General features: G+C 35.8%; 4 protein-coding genes across 6 annotated transcripts; 3 read left to right on the top strand and 1 right to left on the bottom strand.

Annotated features, from left to right (window-relative positions):
- Positions 1-658: 658 nt before the first annotated feature.
- LOC116123762 (SEC12-like protein 1) lies at positions 659-5,083 on the bottom strand. The gene is made up of 10 exons (XM_031409493.1): positions 4,745-5,083; positions 4,544-4,644; positions 3,280-3,412; positions 3,014-3,105; positions 2,709-2,808; positions 2,542-2,614; positions 2,336-2,456; positions 1,964-2,083; positions 1,205-1,275; positions 659-1,128 (listed from the first exon to the last, which is right to left on the bottom strand). The coding sequence occupies exons 1-10, from the start codon at positions 4,904-4,906 to the stop codon at positions 923-925; spliced, it is 1,179 nt and encodes a 392-aa protein (XP_031265353.1). The 5' UTR covers positions 4,907-5,083; the 3' UTR covers positions 659-922.
- Positions 5,084-6,030: 947 nt separating this feature from the next.
- On the top strand, positions 6,031-10,563 carry LOC116123763 (probable U3 small nucleolar RNA-associated protein 7). Its single transcript, XM_031409494.1, has 9 exons — positions 6,031-6,279; positions 6,495-6,587; positions 7,073-7,138; positions 7,218-7,307; positions 7,557-7,689; positions 7,840-7,958; positions 8,282-8,349; positions 8,561-8,609; positions 9,348-10,563. The coding sequence occupies exons 2-9, from the start codon at positions 6,531-6,533 to the stop codon at positions 10,371-10,373; spliced, it is 1,608 nt and encodes a 535-aa protein (XP_031265354.1). The 5' UTR covers positions 6,031-6,279; positions 6,495-6,530; the 3' UTR covers positions 10,374-10,563.
- Positions 10,564-11,489: 926 nt separating this feature from the next.
- Positions 11,490-14,337, top strand: LOC116123765 (phytol kinase 1, chloroplastic-like). 3 transcript variants are annotated; one of them, XM_031409497.1, is made up of 6 exons: positions 11,490-11,864; positions 13,212-13,259; positions 13,354-13,490; positions 13,592-13,707; positions 13,779-13,893; positions 13,976-14,337. In XM_031409497.1, the coding sequence occupies exons 1-6, from the start codon at positions 11,514-11,516 to the stop codon at positions 14,157-14,159; spliced, it is 951 nt and encodes a 316-aa protein (XP_031265357.1). In that variant the 5' UTR covers positions 11,490-11,513; the 3' UTR covers positions 14,160-14,337. The 3 variants fall into 3 exon arrangements, with proteins under 3 accessions (XP_031265357.1, XP_031265356.1, XP_031265359.1); XM_031409496.1 differs by having other exon boundaries at positions 13,212-13,279; positions 13,359-13,490; XM_031409499.1 differs by lacking the exon at positions 13,212-13,259.
- An 847-nt stretch (positions 14,338-15,184) lies between these two features.
- On the top strand, positions 15,185-18,124 carry LOC116123764 (cation/H(+) antiporter 2-like). Its single transcript, XM_031409495.1, has 4 exons — positions 15,185-15,337; positions 15,461-16,447; positions 16,719-17,623; positions 17,827-18,124. Exons 1-4 carry the CDS (start codon positions 15,185-15,187, stop codon positions 18,122-18,124), a joined length of 2,343 nt encoding a protein of 780 aa, XP_031265355.1.
- Positions 18,125-18,554: the final 430 nt, after the last annotated feature.

Here is an 18,554-nt window from a genome sequence, read left to right as displayed (position 1 = left end):
TTAATATATACACATCCAAATAATCTATAAATATTTTAATAAAACACTGTTTCAAAACTTCCACTTAGAACATAAAAGTTAGATACGGGAGAATATCATAAACTACCGTGAAGCTTTTCAAATTTCTTATTTTGATGATATAACTGAGTAAATAGAAAAGAAAATGTCATTATTCCCAAAATATTATTCTATATTTTTCAATTTCTTTTAAACCTCCTAAATTTGTTAATTTAACTAAGCACCCTCAAATATTTTTTTTAGAAATTGTAAAAATACTCCTGCCACCCTCCGACGGTAGTGGCCGACTGTCCGTATTTAATAGGTGGATTGAGGATATTTTTGTTAACTTTTAATATTTTATTATAATAGTGTTTAATAAATAAACAAATATAAGAGATATTTTTGTTAATTTCCAAATCCTACATTGTAATACGTGCACAATTTAACTTTTTTCAAAAGGTTATTCTAAAAACTATCAGAATAATGAATCAAACGGAGCCAGAATATTTGTTAAAAGTTTTTAAATTTGAGAATCTATTTGATAAAAAATACGAAAGAAGTGCATTAAAGCAATTTAAGTCACAAACCAAAACCTTAAAAGGTAGTTTATGATATTCTCCAAAGAACCTATACCAAAACACACAAAATGTTAAAGCAGTTTAAGTCACAAACCAAACCAAGCTCTTTATAGAAAGCGAATCCTTCTTATTATTCTATTTCAATGGGTAATTGTTGAAGTGGGAAAGAAAAAAACAAAAAAGGGAAAAACAACTGCCTGTTTTAAGGTACGTTACACTAAAAAAAATACTTTTAAAGTTGCATGATACATTGCATTATATGACTAACCTAAATCGAAAATGTCTTGTAAGACTCGAAAAGTTAATTTGTACCGTGAGTTCTGGTGATTGAATCTATCAAGTGGTCACATATCCAATGGTCCAAATTCACTCCACATGTTTTGATCATCAGAAGACTGAGGATCTCCCAAAATGGTTTCGATCTTTGGCCTTTTGGGTTCATTTTTCGGGAGGGGGAAGTTCCAGAATGAACCAGAATTCCGGAAGAATATGTAAAATGCAACAGCTGATGCCAGAAAGAGTCCTAGAAGCAGCACGTAAATCTGCCACTCTGCTCAAAACAAAAAGAAAATGTTATGGACACCAGATATTAAGAAAGAGGAGAGATTGAGAACACAAGGAGAAACCTTTCCAATCTGCCGGAACATTTAGCTTAGTAATCAAAGCTCCCCATTCATTTGAAGTAGTTAAAACCACCCTGCAGAAAAGCACCCCACCAGGGGAAGAGTTAATAATTAAGAACCAAAATGGGTGGAAATTTACAAATGAATTTGGATATGAAGGGACGATTGGTGTAATACAATTAAAGTGCAGTGGCCAGAAAAGACTTTTTAAAACAAATTACTCTTTTATCTGTTTTCTTATTTGTTTGACTATACCTTGCAAGTGCTTTTCTAATTCTTTAGAAGTTTTGATACTTTCGAAGGGGCTCAAATTTTGGGCTCTGCAAAGCTCACAATAAAATATTCTAGAAAGTCCAAAACGTCCTTTCAAATCAGTTCTATTGACAACCACACAATCAATAGCTTTCTGTTAACTACTCTCTCTGTAACACATATTACAGAAAACTTCAACTGTGATCCCAGGACACAAGAGTGGAGTGTCCTTTACAATAACTCGGAAAACATTTATGTAGAAGTACAGTTCCATCATAAATTAAAGAAGAAAAATAAAAATTATAAGTTGCCAATCCCAAATTATTGAGAAAACCTTTTTAGTTCTCCAGTGTGGACTTAAAAATTCAGACCTTCTTTGCCAAATCTAGTTATAATTGTGCTTATATGAGATTTACTAGATGTTTACATAAACTTGTAGATGGGAAAAGGAGGTTTGGACTTCAAGTTCGCATTTTAGGTCTACCATATATATAATCATTTGAGACTTACCTTTGGCTGGGACAGAACTCTAGTGATGTAATGCGAGTACCCAGGTGTAGCCTCCTACTCCAGTGGCAGATTTCCATTTTCTTTACATTAACAGCACAGATGTCACCATCTTTGCTAGCACTACCATAGGGAAAACTCAAACATATATTAACAGTAATCTCACAAATGAAAACAGAACACAGACAACATTCTGCAGCAACTTCACATAAAAGCTCCATCAACATGGCTTTATCACTCAAAATAATAATAAATAATCACAGGTTTTAAATTTCATAAGATAGTCCAGTAAATAAAATTCATATGTTGTTGATAGGAACATAAGGTGCAGATGATTACAACTTATTTTTCAAAAGAGTATATGTGAGTGCTTACATAGCAAGATACTTCCCATCCCGACTGATGGACATTATGGATGCAGGTTTTCTAAGCAGCCTCTTATACCCAATTTTATTCCACGTACTTATGTCATAAACTGCAACAACAGCTTTCTCACCTGTAACATAAGATATGAATACAGATCAATATACAATCAACGAATGACTCTTTCTAATGTTTACTTCAACAAGAGACGAATATACCTTTCTGAACAGTGCAAAACAAAAATGGTTTTGTCCCATCCTTAGAGAATCTACACAGTTCAATCTTCTCATCCTGCCAAAAAACAAGAACAATGCCAGATATGATGTCAATGCAAAGCAAACTTCAACAATATGTCAACACAGATTGCTTGACCAAATAAACCTACCGAGTTGCGAGTTAAAAAGGTCCAAGGCACACCATCTTCTGTCTTCCATATTCTAGCCGAACCATCAGTAGATGTTGAAGCTAAATACTCTGAGTCTAGGCTATAGAACAGCAGACAAACAAGGCCAAGAATTTCAGCATCTACAGATGAAAAATGTCAAACTCTCCTACAATTTTTTTTTCAAATGCACTTATTTTATTACATAATCAAAATATTAATCCTGAAAATTGCATACTTGTAACAGAGATTGACATTGCAAATTATGTCATGTACATGATACACAAACAAATAAGTGCCAATCATACCTAAAATCCATATCCCAGACCGACTTGTGCGCTCTTGGTTCATCTAAAATAATGCGCAGACTTGGCCAATGCAAGATTCTGAGATGCCCATCCTGTTGTTGAATAAAGGATGTCAGAATATACATGCTTCACATTTTAACATTTGAATTGTGAACATTCCAAAATGCATTAACAGAAAGAATAATTACAATAATAGATCAAACAATATGTTATTGCTCACCACTCAACTGGCAGATTATAATAAAATATTCTACATTGTTACTTACCACTCCACCAGTGGCAAGTCTAGACCCATCAACACTAAAGGCTAGGCATTTCTGTGGACCAACATCTTCGAGTGGAGGCATTTTTTTGGCCAACAACTTTAGATTCGTTTCACGACCATATACCTCAAACCATCTGCATGTTATAGGAACAATTTCAGTATCCATTTACACATCTTGGAGAAGTAGACAGATTAATAATTTCACTAGCCTGACTAGCCTATAATTTCCAGAGAGTGAGAGACAGGGAGGGAGAAGTGGGGGAAACAGAGAAACAAAACAAAATAGTATAGCAAGTAAAATTCCCAACATATGTGAAAAATGGCATCAACAGTATTGATGCCTAGATATGATTATAGTTAAAGTAGCATTAAATAATGGGATTAATAACATATGAGAAAATCATGAATCACACATAAAGTGGCAATACATGTACCGCGGTCTTACGTAACCTTGTCGACATACACATGTGGAAGAAAAATCAACTAGTGGACAAAACACAAAGGTACAGAAGTACAATCACCAAATAATTTGGTACTTATCAGGGTTCAAAGACACGACTCACAATAGATAGACCTATCCATGTAACAGGAGTTTAGTTTGAGCACTGACACTGTTGTCTCTCTTAACTCTGACCTACAACTTAAATACAAATTTACAAAATGCCTTCAAAGCAAGTACTCATGGACAAGAAAACACATCAAATTATGTTGAAGTAAACCTCAAGAAAATATTTTCCTAACATACCACAAGTAGTACCTCGTCATAGGAAGAATCAGAGTCATAATCAATAGCCTTTTCCACCCAAAAAAGTTTAATCCGAAACAACAATTTTTTCCTTGTTCGACACTTAATTATAAGTTAAAGACACCTCTAACAAGTAACAACAACAACATCAATAAAATAGATAACATGAACGCATTTCATTAACCTTATTAACCCACAACACACATAATCTCACAAAAACAGTCTGAAAATGCTTACTTGATCACATATTCCCGCAAATTATATGCCCCCCACCAGTTTGCTTAATGCAAAAATCACTTATTATTATTTAAAAAAAAAAAAAAAAAAACGACGCTTTCTTTGACAATTACAAAATAAGAACTAGATTATAAACTGCATATTAAACTGCATATTAAACTATAAACCAAACCAAACCCCCCATGCCCCCACCACAATATATATATATATATATATATATATATATATTAAGAAGTTTTAAACAAGTGACCTCAATGCTAAAAAAATTAAAATTCAAACTTACCTGCAGCCGCCGTTTGTGGTAGAGCAAACCAAATCATCACCACTTGGGTTCACAGCAATAGACAAAGGATCGCCTTCACATTCTTCAAATACATAACTCACCTTTAAAACACAAAAGAAACCACAACAATTAAAAAAAAAAAAAAATTTAAATTTTTTAAAGTTTTATCATTGGGGTTTATTTCAAAAAACATATTTTTACCAAAGGAGCGGTCGACATGGAGCTCTTGTTGGGTTCAAACGAAAAGATTTCAAGCAAAGCTGGAGATGAATGAAGCCGCCTTGACTTGCCCACCACAACCAGGTTCATGTTCTCGGGTCGCTTGATCCACGACCCGCATGTCACGGATCCCCCACCCTCCATTCGAAGTAGAAAACTAGAAATTCGGGTTTTAGTTTTGTTTGTTTGGCGTCGTTTTGTAAAAACTGAAAGTACAAAGGAGTCGGAGAACAGAACAGGAAGAAGTAGGAGAATTTATAGTTGAAGAAGTGCAGGCGAATTTTGGATTCGTTGAAAACAATTTTTCTGTTTTTGTTTTTTCAAATGTACAACTCTGTAATGCACGATGTACGGGAGATATAAAGCGTGTTTTTTTTATTTTATTAAGTGGTTTGGATAAGATATTAATAAATAATTGATTTTGAGATATTTTTTTCAAGGGCAATATGGTAATAACAATAAAACAATATATAATTTTAATGTTAAAGTCATATTATAATTTTTTTTTTAAACGAAAAATTAGGACAAGAGCGTAGTGGGTCCCTTAGGTGGAGGGACAAATCAACGTCAACTCTCTCTTTGAGGAGTTATAGGATATTCTCTTTTGATTCCCGGGGATTTCTAGGCATCCAAACAAAGTCCAACCTTTTATTGTTGGGCATAATTGAGGTATTGATTCTATTGAGTATTGAATATGAATGCTTTTTCCTATAAAAATAAAATAAATATTTTATCAAGTTGTTGGATGAATTTGACAATGGGAAAGAGGAACAAATTATTGCGCCTAATTAAAGTCTCGTTCAATTTATTATTGTTTAAACGAGCTTATTATAGTGTCACCTATGAGGTGTGTGACACCATATACTTCCCTTTAAAATTGAAAGAACAAAAATGATCACCCCATAAGACCTTTTTGTTGGTTAAATATAACGGTTTAATAGGTTAAAAATATATTTTGATTAAACCGTTAATATTTTTGTTAATTTGTAAACAGTTTTAGACAAACGGAATGTAAAAATATCGATCTTTGACTAAAAACACTAATTGTTTATTCAAAATATTTTTTGCATAGACAAAATCTCTATGTGGGGGTGTCAGCGGATTTTCCAAAATTTGAAGGGAAAAAGTTTTGCACCAAACGCTGGGAGTGATAATGTAATTAACTCTTATTTGAACCGGTTCAATTTCCCGGTGATATTATGGATCAGTACCCGAACTGAGGCCCAATTAAATTTTAAACGGGCCCAATAGGTAAACAGCTTCCCTCTCCTGAACTCTTGTAAGGCCGTCTGCCGCCTTCACCCTGCCACAATAAACCCTAAACCCTGCGATTTCTCTGATCTGTGTAAGAGATGTTTAGGAAAACAAGTCCCAACTCCATCAAAAGCTGTGAATAAATTAAGCCTTTGGGAGAATTTTGTTCAAATTAAGACTTCCTTCACTCTCATTGCTCGTTATTTCCGTCTTGTAAAACACTTCTCACAGCCGCCAAACTTCTTTGTAGAGCAACTTATTTAGTAAGTTATATTCGCGTTTGAGTTAAATTCTTTACTGGGTTTTCTAACTTTGTTCCTAATTTTGAATTTTTTTGTTTGAGTTTGATTGTGCTTCATGTCTGAGTTTTTGTTAGTGTGATTGTTGATGATATTTGGATTGCAGTTATCTCTGTGTTTATTTGGAATATGAAATTTTAATTGCAGTTGTGCTGTATTAATTCGAAATTAACTTAAAGCTCTGCAGATTAATTCGGGAATTCATAACTAGAGAGATGGGTGCGAAAGAAGAGAATGGTGTTCGCGAAAATATTCTGCCTCCTATTGAACAGGTTTCTGGAATTGATTTTGTTTTTGCTTGTTTCTGATTCTTGTATGTATTCTAGTGGTATTTGTCTATTAGTGATTGAATGATTAATATAAAAAATTTCTATGGCTTACGTAGATACGAAGAATTTCCAAGATTTTTAACATTTTGAGTAGTATGTTTTCTATTAATGAGTTAATGACAACAGTGCTTCATTTTTATATTCTCCTTCTTTGCTTCCGTATCCTTGTTTTTGCAATTGGAGATATATGGCCTGCTACCCTGGGGCGAAGGCTTTATCAACTTCTTTTGGCTGATGTGAGCTGGCCACTAGAAACACTTTCTTTGATTTCAAGGAAGCAATTGACATTTTGGCAATGGGAAAAATTGGATAACACATCTTTCTCTTTCATTTATCTGTTCTTTTGGTGTTTTAGTTGCAGTATTAATGACTTTTCTGTTTACTGGCTAGATTTCTTATAGTTCCATTGTTGAATGCATTATTTGCAGGAGATCTCTGATGAACTAGATACAAAGGTGAAGAAATATCTTAGAGGAGAGGGTGCTAATTTGGAGGTAGGACATTACTAATTGAGATTTCTATACACGTGAATTTGTTTAGGATTTCTGTATCATAAGCTCTCCATTTTTGCAGGTTTTACAAGACAAAAAATTAAAGGGTCAACTTGCTGTTAGAGAAGAATTATTTGGAAAATCTGCCAAAGCTGCTGCCAAAGTTGAGAAGGTAATTTTTTTTTTCTTATCTGATTTGTTAGCCTATTGTAATCATTTTCTTGCTTTCATTGAAACATAAGCTCAATTTTTTTCCAGGATTCTATGTTAACAATGTATATATTCTGTTAAAAATCAAATGTCACTTTCCTCTAAAAGAAATATTCTAGATTTTACAAGTTTGTACCTTTTTTTTAATCCTCCAAATGGTAATCCATTTTCGTTGTCTCATTAATTCTTGATTTGTGGTTCTGTACTTCAGTGGCTTTTGCCCAGTGAGGGAGGCTATTTGGAAGCTGAAGGAATAGAAAAGACATGGAGAATCAAACAGGAATCAATTGCTCGCGAAGTAGATATCCTAAGCTCAAGGAATCAATATGATATAGTGTTGCCAGGTTGGTGCGTCTTGCTTCATTACGTTTCTATGATTTAGCACTTTTTGAAATTTTGTTTCACTCATGCTTTATGTGGAGAGACTGTCCTTGTCTTGCTGTAATGAGAAGTGTATAAATAAGTATAATTGGATTCCTGCTCATGGCATGCAGAGCTTGGTCCCTATACTATGGATTTTACCGCGAGTGGTCGGTATATGGCAGCTGCTGGACGCAAGGGGCACCTGGCAATTGTAGACATGAAGAATATGAACCTAATTAAAGAAATTCAGGTATGATCTAGTCCACCAGGCTTGACATGGTTCTGACAGAGATGCTAATGCATAGATGAGCTGGTATATTCTGTTCGAGAAACTGAATACTGAGGTTCTACTCACTATCTCATGAAAATAAAAAAAGAATGTTATTTCGAAAATTAAAATTAGAAGTTGTTCTGGGGGTAACAACAATTTTGGTCTTTCTTTGCATCCTTATTCTATTTGTTAGCTATCTTAATATTATTTCAAATTTGTTGCTGGAACGATTATGTTTATTTGTCTATCTAGTTTGATCACAAGATTGGACTGATTTAATAATTGATTATTGATTCCTCCAGGTTAGAGAAACAGTGCGTGATGTGGTCTTCTTGCACAACGAGTTGTTCTTTGCTGCAGCTCAAAAAAAGTGTGGCTTTTGCTTCTCTCTTGTTGTTTAGAATTTCAATCTGTTATGAATCATCTAATTATTTTATGCCTTAGTTTCAACATTGTGGACTTGCATTTCCAAGGTTCTGTAGTGCATATTCACACATCAGTATCAGCAAAGCAAATAATCTTAGCAGGCTATCATGTAGCTTTGTTTGAATGACACAGCTAAGAGTTTTAAATTATGGCAGGTATCCCTATATTTATAATCGAGATGGCACTGAACTTCACTGTTTAAAGGTCAGTTACTGTACTTGATTGATTTGATTTTATGGCCTGTGAAATGGCTCTTTGAAATTTGAGTACCTAAGCTTTCATCCAATTTTGTATTATCACGATTATGAAATATTTAGGTTTTATGTTGTTTCAGTTTGCCCAGAAAACAAAAGTAGGGTTACTTCTTGTTCCACCTTCCAGAAAAAGGAGCATTTAAAATTTTACCTTGGTGGAATCTGTCTATGCATTTTAACTAGTGTTCATGGTAAAATATGGACAGTGCATCAGTTTAAAGATCTCGTTTGGGTTTAATGTAGATTATATATATATTTCATGCGTGTCTTTCTGCTTGTTCTACTGTATTGATTAATATGCACAGGTATTTGAACTCTGGAGTGGATGTGTAAGCAAGGCTTCAACATATGTATTTGAACTCTAGCATGCGTTCCTTAGTCAAGATTTGGTTTTAGTTAAAAGATCTGTCACATGGTTCCAAACACAAAACATACATGAAGCACATTTCAAGTTAAATTCTTGCTCATTTCTATCTTGTCTGGTATTTCCAAATAAGGGAATCAATCACAGAACTGCTCCAACACTAAAAGCTTCAGAATTATGATTCATGTGGTTCTCGATACTTGTGCAACTCACTTTGCTCCAGCCATATTCTGTCACAGGCTGGAGTCTGTGGCCATTGTATTGTTACTTTATTTGTGAAAGATACATTAATGTGGAATTAAATATGCCTTTTAAATCTTGTAGGAACATGGTGCAGTGCTGAAGCTTCAGTTTTTAAGAAACCACTTCCTCTTGGCATCTATAAACAAATCTGGGCATCTCCATTATCAGGATGTTACAATGGGTGAGATGGTAGGTAATTTTCGGACAGGTTTAGGCCATTCTGATGTGATGCAGGTGAATCCCTTCAATGGAGTTATTGCTTTGGGCCATTCCAGTGGTACAGTATCCATGTGGAAGCCCACTACCTCTGCTCCCCTCATCAAGATGCTATCTCATCAAGGACCTATATCAGCATTGGCATTCCATCCTAACGGCCATCTCATGGCCACATCCGGCAAAGAACGGAAAATTAAGATTTGGGACCTGAGGAAATTTGAGGTCCTTCAAACCTTACCAGGCCACGCAAAGACTTTGGATTTCAGCCAGAAAGGTTTGCTTGCTAGTGGAACTGGATCATTTGTACAGATTTTTGGAGATTTGTCTGGATCTCAGAATTATAGCAGATATATGGGTCATTCCATGGCAAAAGGTTACCAAATAGGAAAAGTTTTGTTTAGACCATATGAAGACGTACTAGGGATAGGGCACTCCACAGGTTGGTCTAGTATTCTTATTCCAGGATCAGGTGAACCCAACTTTGATTCCTGGGTGGCAAACCCATTCGAAACATCTAAACAAAGGAGAGAGAAGGAAGTTCGCACTCTTCTTGACAAGCTTCCACCTGAAACAATCATGCTGGACCCATCTAAGATTGGTACAGTGAGGCAAGCGAGGAAGAAAGAGAAGCCAACAAAGGAGGAGAGAGAGGCTGAAATGGAAGCTGCTGTCGAAGATGTTAAGAGTATTACTATGAAGAAGAAAACAAAGGGGAGGAATAAGCCAAGTAAAAAAGCCAAGAAGAAGCAGGAACTTGTTGTGAAAGCCAAGAGGCCATTCTTGGAGCAACAAATGAAAGAACAAGCCTTGTCCAAAAAGAAGCAGAAGACAAGTGAGGACGTCGAATTACCGTCGTCGTTGCAACGATTCGCACGTAAGAAAACGACATGAGTAATTGTTTAGTTGCCATTTTTGGAGATACTGTTTTTATATTCCTTTTACCCCTCAATTTTGTGTTAACCCAATCGGAAAAAATGTATCATGAAATTAAGTTTATTCATCTTGCTGTTGGAGATGGTGAGCCCCTAGAAGAATGCATTCATTTTCTGTCTTTCCTTTAAGCTATTGAGGAGTGCTAGTGACGGTAATAAAATATATATTTTATTTGATTCAAAAGAAACAGTGACGGAAGAGAGCCACGGCAGTCAAACACACATAAATGAGGAAAACGTTATGAAGTTGGTAAGTGTTAGTTTCACTGAGCTGGAAATGGGAACATATCCAGTTGAAGTGTTACATTCATGGAGCTTGAATTGGCATCATATCTGAGTCAACCGCTGTCGTACAATTACAATTATGGCTACAGAGTGGTGATGAATTGAACCCTCACACTCAGCTCCGTCATCTTGGCCGACATCTTTACTAACTGAAGATTCCATTTCTTTCAAAACTTTTTACCACATAAAGTAAAAAAAAAAATATATATATATATTTATTTTAATCTAAACCTAATCCAAGTAAAGTAAAATGCTCCCTCCACCAGTACCCAAATTCCGTAAAAATGAGGAATCTTTTTTAAATTTTAAAAGCCTGCCTTCATTCCACTAAATAATAAACTTAGTTATGTGATTTGTAAATTGTCGAAATAAATTTTCAGAATTCGAATATAATCAAAATCTTAAGTTATATCTTAATATTTTTAATAGAATATTTAAAAATTGTTCTGAATAAATAATTACAAAAAAAAAAAACTTATGAAATCATTTTCAAATTTCATACTAGTTTCAAAATTGTATGCAAAATCTGTTTTAAAAAATATTTTAATTCATTTCTATCAAACTTATTTTTATAAGTTTAATTAATTAAAATTCTAAATAAAAATACCCCTATTATTTTCTATAATCTATAACGTTTGTTTAGTAGCATTTAATAATATTTATAAAAAAAATTGTAATTAAGGCATATGTAAATTTCAAAGAAATCATATGATAAAAAAATAAAAAATAACTAGAACTTTTCATGACTCCACCAATTAAACTAGAACAAAACACTTGACACTTAACACCTTAAACTCAACTGAGCTTTCACTTCATGCATAACCATCATCTCTCTCTTAACATGAGCCTCTCATCCTCAACTCACCTTCCCTCGTTCCCTAATCCAATTATTCTCCGCCACCACCACCACCGGCGCCACCAACTACACGCGCCTGCCACCAACCGTCCGTCTCTCTCTCTTTCACCTACTGCCTCAACTTTCCCACGCAGTGATTTCCTCCTCCTCTATCCTCACCGCTCCTACTGGGCCCGCCCCACGTGTGGAGCCGCCGCCGGTATCGGCGACTTGTTGCATGACGCTGGAGCCACTGCGATTGTACTCGCCGGTGCTTACGGTCTTGTTCTCGGTTTCGATACTCTCACTCAACGAAACGTCGTCCAGCAGGTGTCTCTCTCTTTTAGCATTATCTTGTTGTCTTTTGTTTTTAAATTTTTTGGTGCTGGGTCGGTAACCATACTGGTTTTGCATTGAAGGATGAGCTTTTAGAGTTGTTGCACTAAAGTGTGCTCCGTAAGAGAGCGCGGTTTTTGAGGCGGTTTTATTTTTTCTTAATCCAAGGGCTAAGCTGGGCTGGCTGGCCCAGCACTCTAGTTCTGCCTGCCCTCTGTATAATTTTGGTGAATTATTATGTTACCGTCGACTGTAGAGATGTTAGCGGCAGGGAATAATCCAATCGAAACTGATTTCAATCCAACGGTTGGAAGTGGCCCGTTAATGTTGCTGTAAAAGACCAATTTTTCTTTTTTGCGCTTAGCGTTTGTTGGAGTTTTTGGATGGATTTTTCAATAGTTGCCATATTACTGATTGATAATGGATTAGGAATTTAGGATCTATAAATATTTACTATAATGGGCCCTGGCTGGCAATGTTACCGGGCCAGTTTAAACCGTGGATGGATGGATAGTCAATGGGGCTACGGTCAATTGTTGAACATGTAGCTCTTACTTCAACTGGTGTGGTAACTTGGTGAGTAGGAAGCTAAATGCTACAATACCGGGAGTGAGACTCCCAGTAATGTTATTAGATCAATACTATATAGGCTTCCTATACAATGTATTTCTATGGAAAGAGAACTAAAGTAACCGCCCAATAATGTAGAAGGACCTCATTGATGAATGCGTACCTGTAATGTACAGATCATGTTTGTTACCTGGCGCCAGGATTTTTTTTGTGGGGACCAGAGTAGGGGGGTTAAGTTCGTCGGGCGAATCTTTAGTTCAAAAACTGGGGTGCCAAAGGAATTACTGAATTTATAGCGACTAAATTGATAATTTTTTATACAAACAATACTTGTTACATGCTAGATATTCATGTTATTGACATTCTATGTTTATTAAAAGTCATCCAAATGAGTAAGACAATATTTCATTTTTTCGTTAGATGTTGGATGTCATCAAATTGATCTAGCATGTTATGAATCCAAATTTAACGTTTGGAAATCTTGATCTTTTCCAGTAATGTTCTATTATGTGTTTGGACATGCATATGTATGCATGTTGGTAAAAAATAATGGATTAGAATGGCTGAAGTAGTAAACTTTTAGTAGTTCTGTTTTCTGAATGCGTTTTGTTTTTGTTTTCTTGAAGCTATGTTGTTAAAAATAGTATGAAATGTTTGTGTTGCAAGTGCTTTTTTCCGGGAATTGGAAATTTTTTTTTTTTTTGTCAGCCCGCAATCACTTCAATTCTTGAGCATCTAAGAGATTTTTTTTTTGTTTAATGATTGGAACAGAGTTTGAGCCGAAAATTGGTCCATATACTGTCAGGGTTGCTATTCATGGTTTCGTTGCCAATTTTCAGGTATCTTTCAATGATCTATCAAGGTCGATTTGTGTATGTATCCTAACTACTTCTGTTTATTTTTTTAATACTAGCATAGCACGTCAACGGGGGCTCGCTATTTTGCCTCTTTGGTACCTCTTGTAAATTGCTTCAGACTTCTCGTTCATGGCCTCTCATTGGTTAGGAATGAAGGACTCATAAAATCTGTTACCCGAGAAGGGAACCCAGAGTAATTTTCTTATCACTTATATCATCAAACTGTTTAGATCTTTTCTCTTTGAAACATGCGATTGATGCTGGATTTGATCTAGCTTGAATGTTCTCTTACAGGGAGTTGCTTAAGGGGCCATTATATTACGTTCTGATGTTAATTCTCTGTGCTGTCCTCTTTTGGCGCGACTCTCCAGTCGGGGTGATCTCAGTGTCAATGATGTGTGCCGGGGATGGTAACTTCTTTACTTACTCCCAAGATGGCTCTCTTCTCTCGGTTATTTATTTTTGGTGTGATGATTTATAGGTGTTGCCGACATCATGGGAAGAAAATTTGGATCCGCAAAGATCTTCTATAATAAAAAGAAGAGTTGGGCTGGTAGTATATCCATGTTTGTTTTCGGGTTCTTTGCTTCTGTTGGGTGCGTTCCAAACTTAATGATTTATTTTTTGCTCACTCTAGTTGATTTTCGACACTGACATAAAATTGTACTTACAATATAGGATGCTGTACTACTACTCAGTTTTGGGATATTTCCAACTGGATTGGGAATCGACGATGCAAAGAGTAGCTTTAGTCTCGTTGGTTGCAACCATCATTGAGTCCTTACCGATAACAGATGTATTAGATGACAACATATCTGTTCCTTTGGCGAGCATGGCGGCAGCATATTTGAGTTTTGGTTAGCTTGTAGCAAATGTTCTTTTTCACTGCCTACATTTTTTTTTTTTTGGTTTTCTTTCGGTCCATGAATTAAAACCCAGTAGTTATAATGTATTCTACGAACGAATCCCTCATTGTAAATTGTCTGAAGCATCCTGTAAATCATTGTTTCGGTGTCAATACACAGAAACTTGTTATTCCCTTTGGGTTTATTTAGTTTACAGATTTATTGTATTGATTTTGAATTCATAGACCAACTGCTTGTGTTTAGTCGTTAAATTTCTGTGATGTGAAGGGTTTACACTAACTCCAACAGAAAAATGGGATTCTAATGTTTAAAATTCATCTATATACTGCAACAAGTTTTTTTTCTCGATATTATTTGGATCAAATGTTGGATGGTCGTTCACTTCAGGGCTTTCGGAGATTAATTGAGGTATGTACAAGCCGGTCTGAACACTCTTGGTCACCGAAAAAAAAAAAGAAAAATGTTGGATGATTTATAATTTTATTAATTAAATACAATCCATTACTGAATTAGATTGAATCCAACATATGATCGATTTTATTATATCAAGGGTTTAAGACCAAGTTCGAATGTGACACTAATGTATTTTATTTATTGGATAATGAAGTTATAATAAATTGGTAGTAAATTGTAATGTTTTGTAAGTTGAAATGCAGAGTTGCACATGTAGATAAATCGGTATAACTATCCCCCGGAATTCAAGCTTCTCCATAAGGAAAACAAACTGAAGATTAATGAAAAGATTACCATCCTTACTAACAACAAATCTTCCATCACAACCACAGAAATACAGCCAGAGAGGAAAACTGAGAGATTTTCAAGGAAAATTAATTAAGAAGAATTACAAGAAAAAAAAAATAAAAAAATTAAGGCCTAATGGCAGCTTCTCACCTTTCTTTTTTCTCTCTTGAAACTGCCTGCAAATCACAATCATTTCAATCTTCCCAAAACTCACCATTTTCACTCATCTTGTCACCCACTTAACATTAAATCCTTCTTTGGCCTGCATTATTAAATAATAATGGCAGCTGCCAAGACAATTGAGTGCCCTGAAGACCCTTTTAATCCTCTTATAACATCTATTGTTCAGATCTCATGTATGCTTGTTATTGCTCATCTTTTTCACCTCTTCTTCAAGCCTTTAGGCCAGCCAGGACCCGTCTCGCAAATCCTTGTAAGCATTTTGTTTTTATATTAGTTTCGGATTCGAATATAAAAACGTTTTTGAAAAACATGTTGGTAATGAGTGTGTCCTGACATATATGTGATGTTGTTTTTGTGTGTTTTGTTGCATCAGGCAGGACTAGTTCTGAGTCCCACATTATTGTCGCGAATCAACAAAATTCGACAATTCTTTCTGCAGGATGCTTCTGCATTGTACTATCGATTTTTTGCCTTTGTAAGTCGCATCCTTTTTATGTTCTTGATTGGTCTTGGCTTGGATATTCCTTATATGAGACTGAATTTGCGTGTGGCGAGCACCATTTCCCTTGGTGCTTTTGTTATGAGCATAATTTTTGGAGGTTCTATATCTTGGTTCCTTATAGATGGAGTAGGGGTTACTACCAACAGGACCTCATTCGTTCTTGTTGTTATGATACTTCTGGCAAACACAGCCTCTCCTGTGGCGATTCGTTTGATCGACGAGTTAAAATTCGACACTTCAGATATTGGAAGATTGGCGATGGCTTCTTCTGTGATCAGTGAAATGTCATGTGTATTGGTTTATTCGACTTATCTCGCGGTTTCTTCCTGGGTTATGTTTCGATATGCATTGTACTGCATTCTTTTAACTGTGGGACTTGTTTATCTCAACAAGCAATTGGCAATGTGGTTTGCGAAATGGAATAGGAACTCAAAATATGTATCGAATGCTCAGGTTGTAGCGATTTTGGCGCTTCTGGTGGGAGTTTCTATAGGTGCAGAATCTTTTGGTTATAACAGTACAATGACAGGATTTCTCATGGGGATGATGTTTCCAAGGCAAGGCAAAACAACCAGGACTTTGTTTAAAAAACTCACTTACTCTGTTCATAACTTCTTGCTTCCAATTTACTTCGGCTACATGGGGTTCAATTTCGATACACGCGATCTAAATACTGTTAAAAACATCTCTGCTGTTATTTTCTTGATCTTGTTCAGCTTTGGGACCAAGATTATTGGCACAATGGCTGCCTGCTATCACCTCAAGATTCCAATGTTGAAAGGACTAGTTCTGGCTTTGATTCTCAATTTGAAAGGCAATTTCGAACTTCTACTCATCGATGGAGAAATCGATTCTTTGGTAAGTTTTTTCTTGGCCTAATGCTTATTGTTGCACAAATTTATTGGAATTCAGTTAATGACTATTGACATTAGAAGATATCCTAAATTTCTGGAACTTGATATAATATTTTCTTCATAACACTTGTTCTGAATCTCGACTAAATCATTAAGAAAACACAGATAACTTTGAGCATAAAGAAAATGCGGCTAGTTCTCTAATGCAAACGTCCTGATGTTGGAAATATCAGTGAAAATGAATGTCTATACTAATTATCAATGTATTGTTGCAGACTTGGTGGAGTGGTAAAATTCACCGTTTGCTTTTCCTGGTAGTGGTGGTTAATACACTGATCTCAGGGCCAGCAGTGGCTTATATATTGAAAAGAAGGGAAAGATATTTTGCTCACACCAATACTGCGGTGGAATCACTTGAAGCAGAAAGTGAACTCAGATTGCTTGCTTGTGCATACGAGCCACGCCATGCTTCTGGACACCTTGTACTTACTGCAGCCATGGGGAAATCCGTTAACCCTTACTTGATGCACCTGGTGGAGCTCCCCAAGAAACGCCGCAAAACTCAGTTGATGTACAACCAGCTTGAAGATGGCGGGCAGTTCAGTGATGAGGAAGAATATGGTGGCAACGATGTGCTCGAGATCAATGATGCTGTTGATGCCTTTACCTTGCAGACCAATAGGAAAGTCCATCAAATAAAAGTTGTTAATTCTTTTGCAAACATGTATGAAGATGTATGCACCGGAGCTGAGGACTTGCGTGTGTCGATAATTTTCCTGCCATTTCATAAGCATCAGCGCATTGATAAGATCCTCGAGAATAGCAAGGAAGGGTACAGGACTACTAATCAGAAGATTCTTCGCCATGCTCCATGCTCAGTCGGATTGCTTGTGGATCGAAGCCAAACTGGATTTCAGCAACCAATTGGCTCTGAAAGTGTGCAACATGTAGCAATGTTGTTTTTTGGTGGCTCTGATGATCGTGAGGCCTTGTCGTGTAGCAAAAGGATTGCTAGAAACGCTCATATCAATTTAACTGTCATCAGATTTCTGCCTTCAGAATCACAAAGAGTACAGCTTGCTGATGCATCCTCAAGAGATGGAATGCTCATGATGTCCTTAGCAAGAAATGAGACTGAAGTTGCTAAAGACGACACCTTCATTGAGGACTTTCGACTCAGGTAATTATCCTCAAACACATTTTAACTATATACTTCTGCATATAAGGTCATAGCATTAAAAAGTTGTCCCAGTACGTGCCAAGCCAAGTACTATTATTAGTCGAATAATATATTATTGTGTCGATAACATATTAATCCCTCGAAAACATACTTCTCATTTCTAGTTATTGACACTGCAATTTTTTTTTTTTTTTTTTTTTCAGGTATGTGACAACAGGTGAAGTTGGATACATAGAGAAGTATGTTAGCAATGGAGCAGAAACAGTGCAGACTCTAAGGGACATTGGGGAGACAATGGAGTATTCATTATATATAGTTGGGAAGGGTGGCGGGAGAGGGCGGTCACCGATGACAACAGGGATGAGTGACTGGGAGGAGTGCCCGGAACTTGGGACGCTTGGAGATCTATTGGCATCTTCAGATTTTGACCTGAAAAGTTCAATTTTGATCATTCAACGACATAGGCAATATTCTAACAAAGACATAGTAGTTGATGGTTAGTTTTAATGAATATTTACTTACCGTATGTATGTGTGTATGTTTGTATGTATACAGTAACAAAAGTTGATTAGATCTCAGAAACAAAGTGGCCAGAGATTCTAGTTTGTCTCAATCTGATTTTTTGGGAATGCAGGGTCACTAAAAAATTAAACAGAAAGAACAAGAGAAGTAATGGTTCCAAACACAAAATTTTACATAATTTTTAGTAGCTTTTTTTCTTCAGAATAACAAGAGAATCAGTATCTAATTTGAAACAACTATAAAGCGTTGTCCATCAGCCTTCTGCTACCATTTTGTTGAACTTGTCTATATCAGATTGTGAATCCTTTGATGATCCTACTCACTTGATTTTTGCAGCCACCTTCATAGATCTGTGTTGACTCCAAACTTCATAATTTTCCAGAGGCAGAGGAAAATCGTTGATTGCTAT

The sequence above is a fragment of the Pistacia vera genome, unplaced genomic scaffold (genome assembly GCF_008641045.1).
Source record: "Pistacia vera cultivar Batoury unplaced genomic scaffold, PisVer_v2 Contig1443, whole genome shotgun sequence".
Classification (NCBI taxonomy): Eukaryota; Viridiplantae; Streptophyta; class Magnoliopsida; order Sapindales; family Anacardiaceae; genus Pistacia; species Pistacia vera.
The sequence above is the reverse complement of the archived record's forward strand: the minus strand, read 5'-3'. Positions and strand labels throughout refer to the sequence as shown.

What these genes read in the sequence shown, in the direction of transcription:
- LOC116123762 (XM_031409493.1), bottom strand. Translation starts at nt 4,906, where the DNA reads ATGGAGGGTGGGGGATCCGTGACATGCGGGTCGTGGATCAAGCGACCC. An exon ending in CCATGTCGACCGCTCCTTTG is followed by an intron (nt 4,645 to 4,744) that starts GTAAAAATATGT and finishes TGTGTTTTAAAG; the next exon opens with GTGAGTTATGTATTTGAAGA. An exon ending in ACCACAAACGGCGGCTGCAG is followed by an intron (nt 3,413 to 4,543) that starts GTAAGTTTGAAT and finishes TATAACATGCAG; the next exon opens with ATGGTTTGAGGTATATGGTC.
- LOC116123765 (XM_031409496.1), top strand. Translation starts at nt 11,514, where the DNA reads ATGCATAACCATCATCTCTCTCTTAACATGAGCCTCTCATCCTCAACT. An exon ending in AATGATGTGTGCCGGGGATG is followed by an intron (nt 13,708 to 13,778) that starts GTAACTTCTTTA and finishes GATGATTTATAG; the next exon opens with GTGTTGCCGACATCATGGGA. An exon ending in GGGTTCTTTGCTTCTGTTGG is followed by an intron (nt 13,894 to 13,975) that starts GTGCGTTCCAAA and finishes CTTACAATATAG; the next exon opens with GATGCTGTACTACTACTCAG.
- LOC116123763 (XM_031409494.1), top strand. Translation starts at nt 6,531, where the DNA reads ATGGGTGCGAAAGAAGAGAATGGTGTTCGCGAAAATATTCTGCCTCCT. An exon ending in ATATGATATAGTGTTGCCAG is followed by an intron (nt 7,690 to 7,839) that starts GTTGGTGCGTCT and finishes CATGGCATGCAG; the next exon opens with AGCTTGGTCCCTATACTATG. An exon ending in TTTGCTGCAGCTCAAAAAAA is followed by an intron (nt 8,350 to 8,560) that starts GTGTGGCTTTTG and finishes AAATTATGGCAG; the next exon opens with GTATCCCTATATTTATAATC.
- LOC116123764 (XM_031409495.1), top strand. Translation starts at nt 15,185, where the DNA reads ATGGCAGCTGCCAAGACAATTGAGTGCCCTGAAGACCCTTTTAATCCT. An exon ending in ATGGAGAAATCGATTCTTTG is followed by an intron (nt 16,448 to 16,718) that starts GTAAGTTTTTTC and finishes GTATTGTTGCAG; the next exon opens with ACTTGGTGGAGTGGTAAAAT. An exon ending in ATTGAGGACTTTCGACTCAG is followed by an intron (nt 17,624 to 17,826) that starts GTAATTATCCTC and finishes TTTTTTTTTCAG; the next exon opens with GTATGTGACAACAGGTGAAG.